This window comes from Electrophorus electricus, chromosome 19 (assembly GCF_013358815.1).
Source record: "Electrophorus electricus isolate fEleEle1 chromosome 19, fEleEle1.pri, whole genome shotgun sequence".
NCBI lineage: Eukaryota > Metazoa > Chordata > Actinopteri > Gymnotiformes > Gymnotidae > Electrophorus > Electrophorus electricus.
The window spans coordinates 15,166,034-15,182,055 of record NC_049553.1 but is presented as its reverse complement, the minus strand read 5'-3'; the positions used below and the strand labels follow the sequence as shown (position 1 = coordinate 15,182,055).

Sequence of the window (16,022 nt, the reverse complement as noted above, 5' to 3'; positions counted from 1 at the left end):
CACGGGGTTCCCGGCCCCTCCCCTTCCCCGTAGTCACGGGGTTCCCTGCCCCTCCCCTTCCCCGTAGTCACGGGGCTCCCTGCCCCTCCCCGTAGTCACGGGGCTCCCTGCCCCTCCCCGTAGTCACGGGGTTCCCTGCCCCTCCCCGTACCCTGTAGCTGGTGGATCTCCTCAGAGCCCTGGCTGCAGGTGCGTCTCTCAGTGTCCAGCGTGTTCTGCAGCTGCAGCAGGTCTCTCTCCAGCTGCTGGCGGCCGCTCTCTGCCACGCGGCTCTTCTCCTGCAGCTCTCCGTTCATTCCCTCCAGCTGGCTCATGGCCTTCGCCATCTCCGTCTGACTTTTCCTCAGCCGGGCCGCCGTGTCTGATTCCGCCCGCAGCAGGTCGTTGGCCTCTTCCAGCTGCCAAACACAATTACCGTTTAAATATATTGATCGCATGAGTGATAAAGATCAAGGTGTTTTTTCCAACAAGAAGATCCCTGTTATATTGAAACTGCTGCGGCTCTCAGAAGCCCAAACCGATAAACAGCTGAAAAGTTTCTACAGTGTTTGTTTTAAGTTATATCAAATGGAGTTTTTTTTTTTTTTTTACATGTTCACATCATCTGCCCTCCTATAAGACTTGCACAATATATTGATTTTAGGGATATTCCAGTTCACAAAGCAGCTGCTGCTAATCGTTACTAAGTATCGATAAACTCAATGTATCGTGCGAGTCTTACAGAAGTGCACTGACCTGGTGCTGCAGCTGGGCGATCTTATCGCTGCAGGCCTGGGTGCTTTGGCTGATCTTCCTCATGTTCTCCAGCTGTTCCTTCAGAGAGGACACTGCACAGGACAAGACGGGACTGTCAGTGCAATGTCCTGTTACAGTAAGCCTACTGGAGGAGGGCTTCGTTACACCAGGACAATTAGAGTAACATTCTGTTACACTACTCCTTTTAAACCGATCACGGATCCAAGACCTAGTCCAAGGTCTTGTTACGTAAGCAGCCTCCTTACAGAAGAGTCATGTTACAGTAGCAGCAATGTCGGAGGAGGAAGAGTCAACCTTCGTTCTCCACGTTGCGTCTCTTCTCAGCTTCCTGGTCAGCTTTGCGCTGGTGCTCCGTCACCTTGTGCTGCAGTATTAGTTTATCCTTCTCCAGCAGAGATAAACTGGCCTCTGCAGTCTTCCTGGCATTGCCCTGAGGGACGGAGAGGACGAAGGGACAAAATTAATCAACAACGGACCACAATCGTCAGAAAACTTCAAGGCAGTTTGGAAGAAGCAGTTTTCCATTCTTTACTCACCTCTTCATCGAATTCTTTCGTTAACTTGTCTAGCTTGGTGCTGGATGCCCTGTGGGGTAAATTAGAAAAATCGATAACCCTGATTTAAAAAAATTATAAAGATGCGCTGTGTGGAGGCATGAATGAGGTGCACGAAGGACCAGGGTAGAACTTCACAAAGGCTTGCTGTTCACAGGCTGACGGCCAGATGGATGGGTGGAGATGTGGATGACTAAACGGATGGACAGATGGCCAGACAGCTGTATACCTGCACTTCTGCTCCAACTCGTCCTTCAGCTGCATCTCCCCGTGTAGCTGCTCCTCCAACTGGTGGATCCTCTTCTGTAGGTTCTCCAACTGGAAAACAAGCACGACACACAATTATTAAAGGCACTCAGTCACGCCACGCTACCGCGTGAGAGCACCCAGTCCCGCCACACACCCAATCACACGCTACCATCTGACAGTGCCCAGTCATGCCAAGCACCCAATCACACGCTACCATCTGACAGTCACATTACACAACCACCATCTGATCATCACTACCATTTTAAAACACACTATTATTTCCTAGCTTTCAGTCTGATGACATGTCTGTCATAAACATGGCTCTATGTCTAACGTGTTATGACTGTTTTGTATTTTAAATTATTTTATCTAAATGTCGTTTATTGTTGTAAAAAACTGAATCAGCTTGTGCAAATGTTTTCTATAAACGAAATGTTACTTACATTACCATCTGACATCATTGTCTCACCATTCTACAGCAAGCACACTGTAGTGTCCAAATTCACACCACAATAAAACAGATGCAAAGCAATATCCTTAGAATAGACCATCACACTACACATCACAGATCCTTATCTGTAAGGATACCCCTCTGTTAGTAACTACAGTTTTGACCACAGTAATGACATCTATTAATTCTCACACTGCGACACCACAGCGCAGGCAACACTGGCCAGCTAACACACTATTAACCACAATCAACCAAATCAACCACAGCAAACACACGCAGTGCAAGAATTCATGGTCCCCCAGGTGACACACAGATTTAAAAGATAATTCAGAGTCAGACCTCTAACCACTGGAGGCTAATAAAACCATCTGTGGCATCCTGCCCGTGACTGCCCAAACAGCTGGCTGCATGTAGCCGGCTGCGTGTAGCTGGCGTTCAGAGGCTCTTACATGGCTCTTGTCTTCTTTAGCGCTGCTGCTGTGTTTATCACTCGTCTTCATGCTTGACCCTCGAGGTGGCCTGTGTCAGAAGACATCTATCATCACTTATTAGAACCACACAAGAGCCAAGATTATGCTGCAAGGGAACAGTGACTCTTAAAGCAACTAGCCAGACACAACTAGCATCTCAATTATTTTTTCTTTCTTCTGGGTCCCCCCCCCCCCCCCCCGTATTTTCTTTTTTGACCTGTAGTGATTCTGTACCTCTGACAGGGTTCCCAGCTTAGTGGAATGTTTAAGTAGTTGCACAAGCTTTCCAAGGAGACTACAAATCCCTTCTGCAATCCTCTCTGGACAAGAGTGTCCGGTAAATTCTGTGGATGTAAATGTAAGTGAATCCTACTAACTGGTGTCCGCTGTAGTACGTGAAGCCGACAAAGGGGAGCTGGTTTCCAACAAAGGCTTTGGGGATGGGGAAGGTTTCCTCCTCTCCTCGATCCTCCTCGATGTCGTCAAAGTTGCTTGTGTCGACGTCGCTACTCAGTTCCGGCACAACGGGGGCAGCAGCTGTAGACATGGCCAAAAAAACCAACAAAGAAACCACAAATGACCTGCTTTATTCTGGCCTCTGCTCTGACTCCAGCAGATGTCCTCTAGCTAGCCTTATTCTGGCCTATGCTCTGACTCCAGCAGATGTCCTCTAGCTAGCCTTATTCTGGTCTCTGCTCTGACTCCAGCAGATGTCCTCTAGCTAGCCTTATTCTGGCCTCTGCTCTGACTCCAGCAGATGTCCTCTAGCTAGCCTTATTCTGGCCTCTGCTCTGACTCCAGCAGATGTCCTCTAGCTAGCCTTATTCTGGCCTCTGCTCTGACTCCAGCAGATGTCCTCTAGCTAGCTTTATTCTGGCCTCTGCTCTGACTCCAGCAGATGTCCTCTAGCTAGCCTTATTCTGGCCTCTGCTCTGACTTCAGCAGATGTCCTCTAGCTAGCCTTATTCTGGTCTCTGCTCTAACTCCAGCAGATGTGCTCTAGCTAGCCTTATTCTGGTCTCTGCTCTGACTCCAGCAGATGTCCTCTAGCTAGCCTTATTCTAGACACTGCTCTGACTCTAGCAGATGTCCTGAAGGCAAATCTGCTGACTCACTCTCCCTGATGCTCGCCCAGCTCCACTGGTCATTCTTGAAGAAAGGGTGACGTTTGATCTCATCCACGCCGTTACGCCCTAACCGCACTTCCCTGGAAACGACACACAACCCAGACAGTATCAATATAACCAGTTTGTCATATTAAACAAAGCTTGTCTGCAATTCCACCTTGCAGCTTTCAGACCCATGAACATTCATCTTTAATTTGGCCAATCAGGTAACGATATTCAACATGGATAATACTGATGGACCAATAAGCTGAGCACTCAATGATGGTTAACTGTTATCATATATATTATTCTGCAAAATACACAATAGCTTCAAACACAATTTCACATGTATTGTGTTAGCCTCTAGTGAATAACAATACAATGTTCTATTTCCCATTACAAACCCTCACCCCTACCCCAAGGCGGTGGACGCCAGGAGTTCACTGTACGTCCTATAGAAGGTTTCGTCTACACTTGTTCTGGGTTCCTCAGAAGCTACTCAGTCTGGTAGAAAGGCTGGTCAGCTGACCTGTCAGTGAGGAAGCCACAAATGAGACTCTTGGCATCCTTGGAGATGTCACTGTCGTCGGGGAAGGTCAGCGCGTTCTTGTGGTTCATGATCTTGCTGTACGTCCCCACCAGGGAGTCGGCATAAAACGGCGTGTCACCTGATCGCAAGCATTAACCAATCAGCTGACCATGGTTTTTTACTGCTCTACAACACCATTCTCTGCGATGTCTCCACACATGCTGACGCAAGCAGGCAGAGATCTGCTGGCCATCTCAGGAAACCCCCTCCATTGAGATTAAGACCCACACCACTGAGATTCACTGATAGTGAATATTAAATGGAAAATAAGGACTGTAAGATGCAAAGATGAACGAGTGCAAGAGGGGCTAAATAGCTACATAAGACCTTCTACATGTCCATGGGCTTCTGCACGTGTGGTGGAGCTGAAACTCACCGACAAGCATTTCATACAGGAAGACCCCCACCGACCACCAGTCGCACTCCCGGCCGTAGTATCCGTCTCCACCCTGAGACTTCAGCACCTCCGGAGAGATGTAGTCGGGCGTCCCCACCGCCGTGTCGCATCGTACCATACCATCCTGAGAAGTGCCAAGATGGGGGAAAAACCCTCACTCAAAAAACATCGCAGCTGCTACCACGGGTCTGAACTCTTATTAAGTCCAACTTCTAATTAGCAAAGACAAGAGACCCTGAGGAGGCCCTGTGTGTCCTGAACCTGAACCATGCATCCTGGGTAGCTCAAACCCAGGGCTGACAGGAGGTAATCATGAGCTCTGACCACCAGACCAAGGAGCAGTTCCCTGGTACAGCAGCAAGAGCACCTGTTTAACCTTACTAAGAGACGGTCTCAGTCACACCAGATTTACATTACTTAGTCAATACAAACTCACTTCAGAGTTTCCCTGCTAACTAGTCAGGCCAAGTTTATATCAGAGTTACTCTACTGATGAAGTTAGTCAGTAGACAACCCCAGTCTACTGACAAGACAACAACATTTACAGCATTTAGCTGAGGCTTTTATTCAAAGTGATTTACAATTCTGACTGAACACAATTTGAGCAGTTGAGGCTTAAGGGTCTTGCTCAGGGGCCCAACAGTGGCAACTCGGCAGTGGAAGGGCTTGAACCAGCAACCCTCCAGTTACAAGTCAAGTACCTTAACCAATGAGCTACCACTGTCCCACAACCCCAGTCCACTGACAAGGCAACCCCAGTCCAAACCTGGTTCATCTTCATGCAGGTACCGAAGTCTGCCAACTTCAAGTGGCCCGTTTTGTCCAGCAACATGTTGTCAGGTTTCACGTCCCTGTAGGGAAAAGAGCAAAGATCAGGTCAGAGCGGAACGAGCGCTGGCACTCTGCCAATCACGCTGTCTTCTACCAGATACACTCCAGAAACCCAGGCGCTGAGAACACACGCGTGTTACGCTCACGTCCTAACTTACCCTCAGGGAACTTCTCTCCCCCAGCGTTTAAGTTCTGATTTCACGGGATTAGTTTATTAACCATGTGAATCCATAATTGTAAAATTAATCTAGAATTGACAAATTAATGCTTATAAACAATATCATCTAACCTGGTAAGTTATTTAAAACACTAAACACGTGTTTACATTGAAAGCAATAACACTTGTAAACTGGACCTGTGGATGAAGCCCATGGCGTGGATGCCATCCAGCGCCAGCACCACCTCGGCCGTGTAGAAGCGCGCCCACTTCTCTGGCACATCGTAGTTACTCATCAGGTTCACCAGGTCTCCACCCGGCATATACTCCATCACCATGTAGAGGTAGCGGTCGTCCTGGAACGCGTAGAACAGCTGCAGACAGCCCAGAACAGCCAGCAGAAGATCAGCATGGACCCAACAGCCACTCCACACCACAGTTCAAACATGTGAGAGGTTTAACCATCAGCCAGTTCACTTCAAGTTTGATGTTAGCAGCTTGAATACTGAACTTTTTCAATACAATTTTTTTTAAAATAAAGCAAACTAATATATTCTGTCGTGATCGAGTCCTATGATCATATCAGACCCACTAGAAGATTATTACAGTGCTTCTCATAGCTCCCATATGGAAGTCCTGGAGGTTTACACTACAGAGTAGCGAGTCCCCTATTCCGGCTCCAACACTGACAGGAAGAGTTGGGGATCAGGACAGAGCAGCTGCCTTCCAGGCCTGTAGGTGGCAGTGCCGTACCTGGACCACCCAGGAGCTGTCGGCGAACGCCATGATGTCCCTCTCCTCCCAGAAGAATGCCGAGTCCGAGCGTTTGATCATCTCAAACTTGCTGAGAAGCTTCATGGCAAAGACCTTTCTGGTGGCTTTGTGTCTCACCTGCAGAAGGGAGAGAAGAGGCGGGGCTGAGGGCGGGGCTCACAGACAGGACTGGTGTTCATGCCTCGAACCCACCACACCCTGGAAATCATGAACATAAGTCCAGTGTCTTGTTTACTCCGAGGGCTTTAACATACATGGGAGTGTTTAAGCGGGAGTTTAAGGAGGGTATGTCCTCTACAGGGAGGTGGACCTCCAAGAACATGTCCCAGAATGGCCAAGCCATGGTTGGGGCTACCATGGCAACCAGGACCAGGTTGACTCATTTCACTATGAATGAAGTTCTGAACAGAACTGTGTTTATCACCTCAGGAGAATATTGTGGAGTACTACTGCACCCAAACATAACGAACAAAAATATCACAGTTAAAACACGTGTGAAACATAACACATTTAAACGTGTTTAAAACAGATGTATTAAAGCAAAGCCCTGGGTGGACCACGTCCAAAACCCAGAGGAGTCTCACCAGCTGCACCTCTCCGAACGCCCCTCTGCCGATGACCTTGACCACCTCGTAGTCATCAGCCTTCATCCGCAGGCTACGAATCTTACTGATTGTGTTCTTATCTGGGGGGGAGAAATGTGGCAGGTAACAGAAACTCAGAAATGTTTAAGATCCAGATATGAACAGGTTCAAAACAGGTGCCCCTTCCACAGGTTAAAGTGCAGTTCTACAGGAGGCCTGATTCCGCCTTCCCTGGTCACCACACCAACACATCACACCAGTCAGGCACATAGGCAGGGGAAAACCACCCAGAGACCAGAGCTCCAATCAGGCAGCTCCACTCCCGATAAAAGATCTCGCCCAACCGCACGGCAAACAGCACCATCTCGGTCTCTACGAACACTAGGATTCTACTTCAGAAAACATGACGCAAACATACGTTACTTGCTGTCCGCTTAGAACACGCCAGCTGAACCCAGCCACTTCACACAGGGCTGTCCCGCAGAGCAGATTCCAGAGCCCTGAAGCAGGGACTCCCAGACCCTGGGCCCAGAACGCCATGCACAGCACGCATGTGTGTCTCCTCTCCAGCAGCTCAACACCTGAGCCAGGTATCCGGGGCCCTCCAAACCCCCAGACAGGGATCAATTGCTCCCCTGGCGGGATGAGTCAGGCATGCTGGAGGAGAGCACAGGGGCAGAGCATGGGGTAGCCAGAGCACTGACAGGCTCTCAGGAAGGTGAGCAATGGTACTCTACCTGCACCACTTATGTGGAGATCCCAGATTGGGTTTTAGTGCTGGGATGACTGGAATGGGTACAATGGTGCAGTAGTGGGCAGTGGTGGCTCAGTGGTTAAGGTACTGGACTAGTAAACAGAAGGTTGCCAGTTCAAGCCCCACCACTAAGTTTCCACTGTTAAGCCCCTGAACAAGAGTCTTAACCCTCAATTACTCAAGTTGAGTTCAGTCATAAACAATTTTTTGGGGATAAAAGTCTCAAGATAAATGTGCTAAATGTAGTCAGATCGACCAATACTGTACGACACACCCCCTACGGGCCACATGACACGTCCCCTCCAATGCTGTCCAGTCTTTCCAACACAATTGCAGGCAGGGCAGATGGGAACCCCCCCCCATTCAATCTTTCCGCAAGGGAGCCCAATGTAGATGTGGGTGAGACAGATGTCACAGTAAAGTGGAGCTCAGGTTTGGTTTAATATGCGTTTAACACACGTGACCTTGACACGTCCTGCCACACGTCTCACTGGCCCTCATGTCAGCGTCCCGCTGAACGTGGCACTGTGAATCTGGCTGTGGGGCTCGATGAGGGCGCAGGGGTCTCGTTTCCCCATTGTGGTTTGTTTGTGCACCACTCAGACGCGACATCACCCGTGGCACGCATTTTAACATGGTCAGACACACCACACCAAAAATAAACCATCGGAAAATGCCCGGGTGCTCAACAACAAGCCACACCGGCATACAGCCCTCTAAACTCTGAGATTACAAATTCTGAAAGCCTCACAGGACAGGAAAGAAAGCTATATTTCACAGCGCTGAGGCAGGGGACCCGGTCTTCAAACCTCATGCTTTCTGAAAACGACGAGACGACAGTGAAGGTCACACAGACGCTGCCTCAGCGGGGAGACCGAAGCAACACCACCGCTGACCTTTGACACTGAAACTGCCGAGACACACAGCCTGCAACTGGATGCTGGTTATCGTGTTCTGAAGGTCACAGCAGTTTTGAACTTTGGCAATTGTGAAGGTCACAGCAGGCAGCAGGCTGTCGACCCTCAATAACGCACGTGTGACGCTGAATCACGCAGTGTCGGTGAGTCATAAGGAAACACTAAAGAACCTCATGCACCTGCAAGGAGCTCTGATCAATTACCACATCATAACAGTCAAACATATCCAGCTGTGTGTGTGTGTGAGAATGTGTGTGAGAGAGAAAGTATAGTGTAGTGTGGTGGCAGAACCTTTGATGAGGGAGCACTGAACACCAGACACAGTAGTGTGCTGGTCAGCCTCTGAGCCCGGGGACTAAGCACATACCTGTAGGCTCTCCCCAACACCTCAGTCACATACAGAGGCTTCCAACAAACACCAGACACACAGCCCTACTCACATCGGTTCAGGAAGTTGTCGATACTCTTGTTCTTCCTCAAGGCAGGGAAATCGAGGTCGTAGACCAGAGCATCCAAACCATCCTGAGAAAACAGTGAAACAGTTCATCAGAGATCCTGGCAAAAGATTCAAAAACATTTCACAAGTTTGCTTGGATGTCAGTGGAGAAAATAAAAGATTCTGTAATCAAAAAGCAAATGGTTAGTTTCTAAGTCTTTAAACAAGCCATGATGATCTCAATCACCACCTAATTTCTGAGGAAGTGGAAGGACCCTAACTACAGGAATGACTAAAGTGAGAAGCCCTCAGCCGTCATTTCTAGCCAACGGCAAGCACCTGACTTCCACCTTACGAGCCGAACGCTGTGGACAAACAGCTGAATCCACAGAGTTTCAGACAATCAGAATGACACAAAGTCCAAGATTGTTTGGAGAATTTTTCACTACCCATATTTCCAGGATTCTGTCCACACATTTCATTCACTGCTGTCATTTTGTTCTGGACATCCTAAGATATTTAGACACTTCATCATTTTAATTAATTAATTCTAGACATTTTAAAGCATGTTCATCGGTCTCTGGGTTACGCAGTGCTTTCCTGATTATGAAGGATCAGTTGTCAAGTATGACAATTCCAACTGGTCCAATTTCTTAAACTCAAAAAGCAGAATTTCTTAAAGGCATCTTAAATGTCCTAAATATATAAATATAAAACATAAAATAAGCCACTTATTCAAAACCAGAAAACAACCACCAAACCCAACGTAAAGGCGTGTGACGTGTCGCCGGGCCATGCCATGACCCAGTCCTCACCGTCAGACCAGCTTTGCGGACACAGTGATGTTTGGGTGTTATTGATCTAAACATCACATTCCTGAAATGTTCTTCCTTACACAACATTAAAGACAGTATTCGCGTTTGACCCGCAGCTTTTCCACGGAAATACCCAGTCATTTCTAGGCCAAGCAATGTATCGGACGGGTGGCAACATTAAAACAACCTGAGCGTGCCAATCGGAGCACCGCAGGAGAGGACGAGTGGAAAGGAGAAGTGAAATGCCACAAAGCCATGAGAGGGACGAGTACAACTCGCCCACCGCGCGGGCGACACCAGTGGGGTTTACGCTGATCTGCTGTAATCCCGCAAGTCTCTCCCAATTAGGATTCTGAGACAGTGTATCCCTGGAGTTCTGCATTCATCTATTTTCTGCTGTGAGTTTCTGTTTCTGTGATTTTAGACTTCACGATCGTGATGTTGCCAAAGGCTCTACAAGGCAAACTGCGCTGTCTCTCCAGGATCCTGACTGATCTCAACTGATCCCAGATACTCCAGATGGGTGTTCTGAATCGTAGCATTTGCAGAATACCGTAAATGTATATAAATGTTACAGGCTAATATCCAACCATGACATCATGGGATTAGTCTTAATGTGCATATCACAAATGCAACGTCTAGCAGTGCAATGTTGGTGCAGGGTTTGCGTTATTACTGTGCTGGCTGCTTCCATACACTGCAGCCAGTGTTCATGGGAAAAAAAAAAACCTTCTGGCATGGACAGTGAGGGGGAGGCCCAAGGTTTGAGTCTGTTTTTTTGGCCTTGAGGGTGAGGGGGCGGAAACATTTTGGGTCTCACTGAGGGTCAGGGGAGTTGGATACCCAGTTGGAGACTGAAGTTACTTGGACCTGAACTTTTCAGTTCTTGGTCTGCTTCATCTCTTCCTGCCTTCAGATCAACTTTGTCTGTTTTCTGGTTCATTTTTTAAGGCATGACAAGAGAACCATGTTGTGCTGATGTACCAGCAGAAGCGGAGGGAGAGAGATCCAGAGATGTGACTCAGATGGACAAAGCTTTCTCCTGCAGGGAAACTAAGAAAAACCTCACGCCTGCCAGAATGACAGACCTTCTCATTTGCTCTCTAAAGCAGATTTACATTTCCAGTAGATTCCAATAGATTTTTCAGTAGAACATCTTCCTTGTGCTGGTGCACTGGAAATTGTACTGAAGATTCCGAACACCCTCCCCTTCGATGTTCCAGAAAGACTGGACTTTTACTCTGACCCGCGTGATTTAAGACTGTTGTGCCATAACACATCCAAACACCCACAAAACAAGGGCAGGATATTTACATTTATGGCATTTAGCTGGTCAGGATATTCAGTGCATACACACACACAAAAACCAATAAATATGCATTTTTGATTTCGACTTATTAATTGACATACTGTTACCCTCTGACATAAGCAAGCAATGACAGACAAACTTTAATCCAACAGATGTAGAGTTATGAGAAGTAGTGTGAGTCTGGGCTTGGTGGTATAGCATTAGAGTCTGGGAGTGTGTGTGTGTGCACTCTGAGGTGCAGTGCTTTTGCTGGACTTCCTTACACACACACACACACACACACACACACACACACACACACACACACATTCCGAACTCTGCACAACAGCCATAGCCCCCTGCAGGACAACACACATGGCAAGGAGTTATTTAAAGAATGCAGCCAAACGGGTTCTCCACAGAGACTTGGAGTCATGAGGGTGGGTGGGTGTGTGCGTGTGCACTTGCATGTTGGGAGGGTATAAACGGGCTTTATTTTGAAGTCTCCAGATGGAGACAGCAAAAGAAACAGAGAGAGTCAACCACATACACATGATGCCATTTAAAATGTGAATGAAACCCAAAGTTCAGCTGTTGACTTCAACCAAGGCAGCTCTAGTAAAGCACAGAGTGAGAAAGGACAGGAATCCACACAGACAGTTTTGCCCCACCCATCTGAACCAGTCTCTAGCTGAGCTCCCGTGTGCTTGTGCTCTTTGCAACAGAGAGTGTTTGAGTCAACTTGAGAGTTTGAGGGTGGCATGTCTTCTCCATCACCTCCATCTTTCTCATGGTTGCTTCAGCGTCTCCTGCAGGCACAGAGCAGGCCCTTGTTCTGTGCCAGATCGTGGGGGTCCTGCCACTGTGAGACTGAACGCGTGGTACTGGGTCATTAAAAGGTCTGCACTGTAGGGAACCTGGCAAGAAAAGACTCCGGAAACAGAGTCAGCGTCCCTCAGCCTCCACCCTGAGTCATGAGAGCCCTGCTGGGTCTGGAACCAGGAGGGCCTTTCTGGGAGGGTCCGGACCCGGCAGAAAGGCCCTCCTGGGTCTGGACGCTTCTCCACCCACAGGTTGGGTGGTGTAAATCAGGCTAATCAGTGTCAGTCAGGACTATAAGTGAGAACCCTGTGTCTTCTTCACTGCTCACCCCTGGGAAAATCCCCTCGTCATCATCCTCGTACTACAAATCATGACTGAGACACAGAAACTCGCTGGCGAGCCGATCAGGTGACTCGGCTATTGCCCGGACTTCATTATTTTGACCAAAACCTTTTTGTTTATTGGATCATCTGTGATTTATCAAAACAGCCACAGCACATGCATCAGGAACATCTGCAATTGGTCAAGATGCTCACAGAGCAGACGTCTGGAGCAGAGAGAGGCACCACGCTACTCCCTGCAGAGCTGAGTAGGTCACCTTGTGACCTTTGCAGTCTTGAGTCAGGCTTAGCCGGGTGACCCCGACCTGGCACACAGTCCCAGGTTAAAGTGACCTGCAGGAATAGTGTCATTAGACCAGCTACGAGCTCTAACACACTCGGTTCCAAATCCTTTATTTAGTAAGCAGACAGAAACAAAAACATGGTTTAGGATAAACTAAAAACAAGACGTCATGGAAGTCCGGAGACTTGCAATCCCAGTGCAGTGGCATATTTCACAGTTGGGATCGAATGAGTTCAAATACAGCGAGGACAGCAAGACACCTCCTCTCTTCCCAAGGCTGCTTGTTTAAACGAAGGCATCAGGTTAAAACTTCCAGTGTTAGCAAAGAATGAACACTGCTGTGAGCATCATGCTATGATGGCATGATAACTGGCTTCCAATTAATCTACATTTACACCATTTAGTTGATGATTTTATCCAAAGCAACTTACAATTCTGACTGAACACAATTTGAGTAATTGAGGGTTAAGGGTCTTGTTCAGGGGCTCAACAGCAGAAACCTGGCAGTGGTGGGACTTGCATTGGCAACCTTAACCCCTGAGATACTGCTGCCCCTGTAGCACACTCACCCCTAAGAGAGTGGAGAACACACAGATTACACTCAAGTGCTGAGGACAGGATCCAGTAAGGGATTCATTTCCTTTGATCAACACACTCCGCACCACTTTGGTGGGAATCAGTCCAATTAACTCCCATCAGATTAAGTCATAAACCACTTGTGTGGGTGTGTGCTAAGCCAGAACAGGAAGAGTGTTAAGACTGGCCAGCAGGTGGCAGTAGTGAGCATGATATTAGTGCTGAAGTTGATGAACACAGGCCTCTACCAATCAACGGTGAGTAGAAAAGTCACACAGGGCAGTCTTTGCCCCGCCACCCAGAGGGCTGTCTCTAGAAAAATAATCAAATGGTCCCAGCATAACCACAACACTTGTTTCCACCCCACACCCTCACCAACAGAAGAAGAAAAGAAAGAATTTAAAGAGCTTCACATTACACACATAAATCATTTAAGAAAAACAGCCACACCAATTTCACCTGGTCAGTAAGTAAAGGAACCCCAAATCAAGCAATTTTATACAAGCCACACACACACACACACACACACACACACACACACACACACACACACACACACACACACACACACACACACACACACACACACACACACACACACACACACACACACACACACACACACACACACAGCAGGGTCAACGATGCGACCTTAACCAGTGTCACAGCTGAGGAGCGGACCTGACACTACAGCAACCCGCCAGAGCTGATAAGGTCCTCCGGAGCAGAGCAGGACTGCACATACGTGTTTGTGTGTCTGTGTGTGTGTACAAGGAAACAAAGTGAGCGGAGAGTCTCTCTGTCATGCAGACTGTGACCTCTGACCCTCTCAACATGCCAGGAGCTTCTAACGCCTCCATCACCAAGCGCTGCAGGACACGGCCGACACTTCCAACATATCAGCTCAGCGGCACGGCCAAGGAGCCGCAAATATCCTCACAAATGAGCAAATGCTAAAATCAAAACTGAAGTGTGAAACAGTGGCGTCATACCGTGGAAGAAAACCCCTGTTCTTAGACACAGGAAGCCCACGATGTCAGTATGACCAAAGCGATGCCTTACAGCATCACCTAAAAAAGGAACCTCTGTGAAAGAAGGAAACCGAACTTGAAGTAGGTTAAGGCCCTGGGAGCGGGACGGCTGTCCTGGAGCGGGGTAAGGCCCTGGGAGCGGGACGGCCGTCCTGAAGCGGGGTAAGGCGTGAAGCATGCTGAACAGAGCAGATAAAAGGGCTGAGGACTCCGAGTGCCTGCCCACACTGACAGGAGAACCACTACAGCTCGGCAGTGCCAGGCGATCGGAGCCAGATTATCTAACCGACTCTACAGCCAGGCACGAGGTGATGACAGCCGGAACGAGAGGCGCTATTTATGGGTTCGGCGTTGCATGCTGGGAAGACTTTAATTGTTACCAGGTCTTCAAAGATCTTCCCTCATCCATAGCAGAGCTCCTCCTGGACTCCTAACAAATGTAAAGAAGTCAGCACAATGTAGCATCAGACAAAAACTAAACCAAAAACTGAGCAGAATGTGAAGACAGGATTACTCCGTGACTGAGGAAGGGTAGCTCACCCTGAGGCAGCACTGGACAAAGGGAACTAGTGGGAATGGGATAGAGCCTCAGGCTGTGTAGGGAACTAGTGGGAATGGTATACAACCTCAGGCCATAAAGGGAACTAGTGGGAATAGGATATACCCCCTGTAATAGTGAAGAATGGCCATTGGCTACATTTCACAGCAAAGCCCATCTGATTGGCTCTCACATGTCTTAAAGTGACACTCTGCTCTGCTTACTTTAATCTGAACAGGAACAAAAAACAACAACAAAAAAAAAACCCATTTCACACCACACATTTCTATTCAAGCAGGAACGATTAGAATACAACGACACATACTAAGCAGACTATGAGAATCTGGTAAGCCAAGCCTGTGTAGCGCAAGTGTGAAGGCGTGGTTTAAAGGGGTAGAACACGGCGACGATGACTCAACACTGTTCTGTTCAAATTAGGATGTGGTTTCCTCTCAGAGTCCACAAAGGAGGGAAACGACTGCGTAGACATGTGAACCCGGCCACGGCAGGTGAGACGCAGACACGGCACAGCTGAGCTTAGAAACAGGCTCAGCATCATGGCAACAGAACATGACCGAAGAGACTCAGCCTCCACATGCAAACAGCAGCAAACAGAGTGGATGGAGGTGGAGGGTGTAGATGCACTTCACCAAATATGGCAGCGTGCCTCAAATACCAGTGACCAGCCAAGGTTACGCTAGGACAGGACAGGACGCTATACAGGAATGTCAGGACACCACTACAGGATCAACATCACAGAAGACCCAGATTACACTCATACTTTAACACTCCTGTGTTGTTATCCCGATGTGTAGCTTTAACATTACTGGGGAAAGGAAAGCAGTAAATGACAGTAACGTAAGGACTCTGGAATGTCGCCCCTGTTAAGAGACAAGGCTCACTGCTGCCCTAGACATCCACCCTGGAGAAACACTGCTGCACCTCCACCACCCTGGAGAGACTCCTCCTCCCTCCTCCACCCTGGAGAGACTCCTCCTCCCTCCAAAAGAATGATACATGAACATGTGCACACACATGCATGCATGCAGTCCCACATGGACATGCACAGTCCCACATACACACAAGTACACACACACAGTCCCAAACTTACATGCGCACACAAAGTCCCCCTCATTCGTGCATGCACGAGTGCACACACACACACACACACACACACACACACACACACACACACACACACACCACCCAACAGCCTCCTCTGTAAGTGCGAGACAAGAGGTTATTTGATTAGTGTGGAATTTTAGTGCGAGGTGGGTGGGTTGGGGGCCACGCTGAGCTAAAG

General features: G+C 48.3%; 1 protein-coding gene across 10 annotated transcripts in view; it reads right to left on the bottom strand.

The window, feature by feature from the left end:
- The window catches only part of rock1 (Rho-associated, coiled-coil containing protein kinase 1), a 34,087-nt gene that overhangs the window by 14,488 nt on the left and 3,577 nt on the right, over positions 1 to 16,022 (bottom strand). For all 10 annotated transcript variants that reach the window (XR_004775263.1, XM_035519698.1, XM_035519697.1 and 7 more), the window contains exons 2-16: positions 9,030 to 9,111; positions 6,919 to 7,019; positions 6,314 to 6,451; positions 5,759 to 5,934; positions 5,339 to 5,423; positions 4,552 to 4,696; positions 4,116 to 4,254; positions 3,596 to 3,687; positions 2,858 to 3,017; positions 2,460 to 2,529; positions 1,540 to 1,628; positions 1,293 to 1,341; positions 1,051 to 1,186; positions 736 to 827; positions 152 to 398 (exon numbers count right to left, since the gene is read on the bottom strand). Coding sequence is in view for 9 of the 10 variants with exons in the window: in XM_035519698.1 (XP_035375591.1) it covers positions 152 to 398; positions 736 to 827; positions 1,051 to 1,186; positions 1,293 to 1,341; positions 1,540 to 1,628; positions 2,460 to 2,529; positions 2,858 to 3,017; positions 3,596 to 3,687; positions 4,116 to 4,254; positions 4,552 to 4,696; positions 5,339 to 5,423; positions 5,759 to 5,934; positions 6,314 to 6,451; positions 6,919 to 7,019; positions 9,030 to 9,111 (1,801 nt within the window). In the remaining variant the exon portion in view is untranslated. The remainder of the gene's footprint in view (positions 1 to 151; positions 399 to 735; positions 828 to 1,050; positions 1,187 to 1,292; positions 1,342 to 1,539; positions 1,629 to 2,459; positions 2,530 to 2,857; positions 3,018 to 3,595; positions 3,688 to 4,115; positions 4,255 to 4,551; positions 4,697 to 5,338; positions 5,424 to 5,758; positions 5,935 to 6,313; positions 6,452 to 6,918; positions 7,020 to 9,029; positions 9,112 to 16,022) is intronic.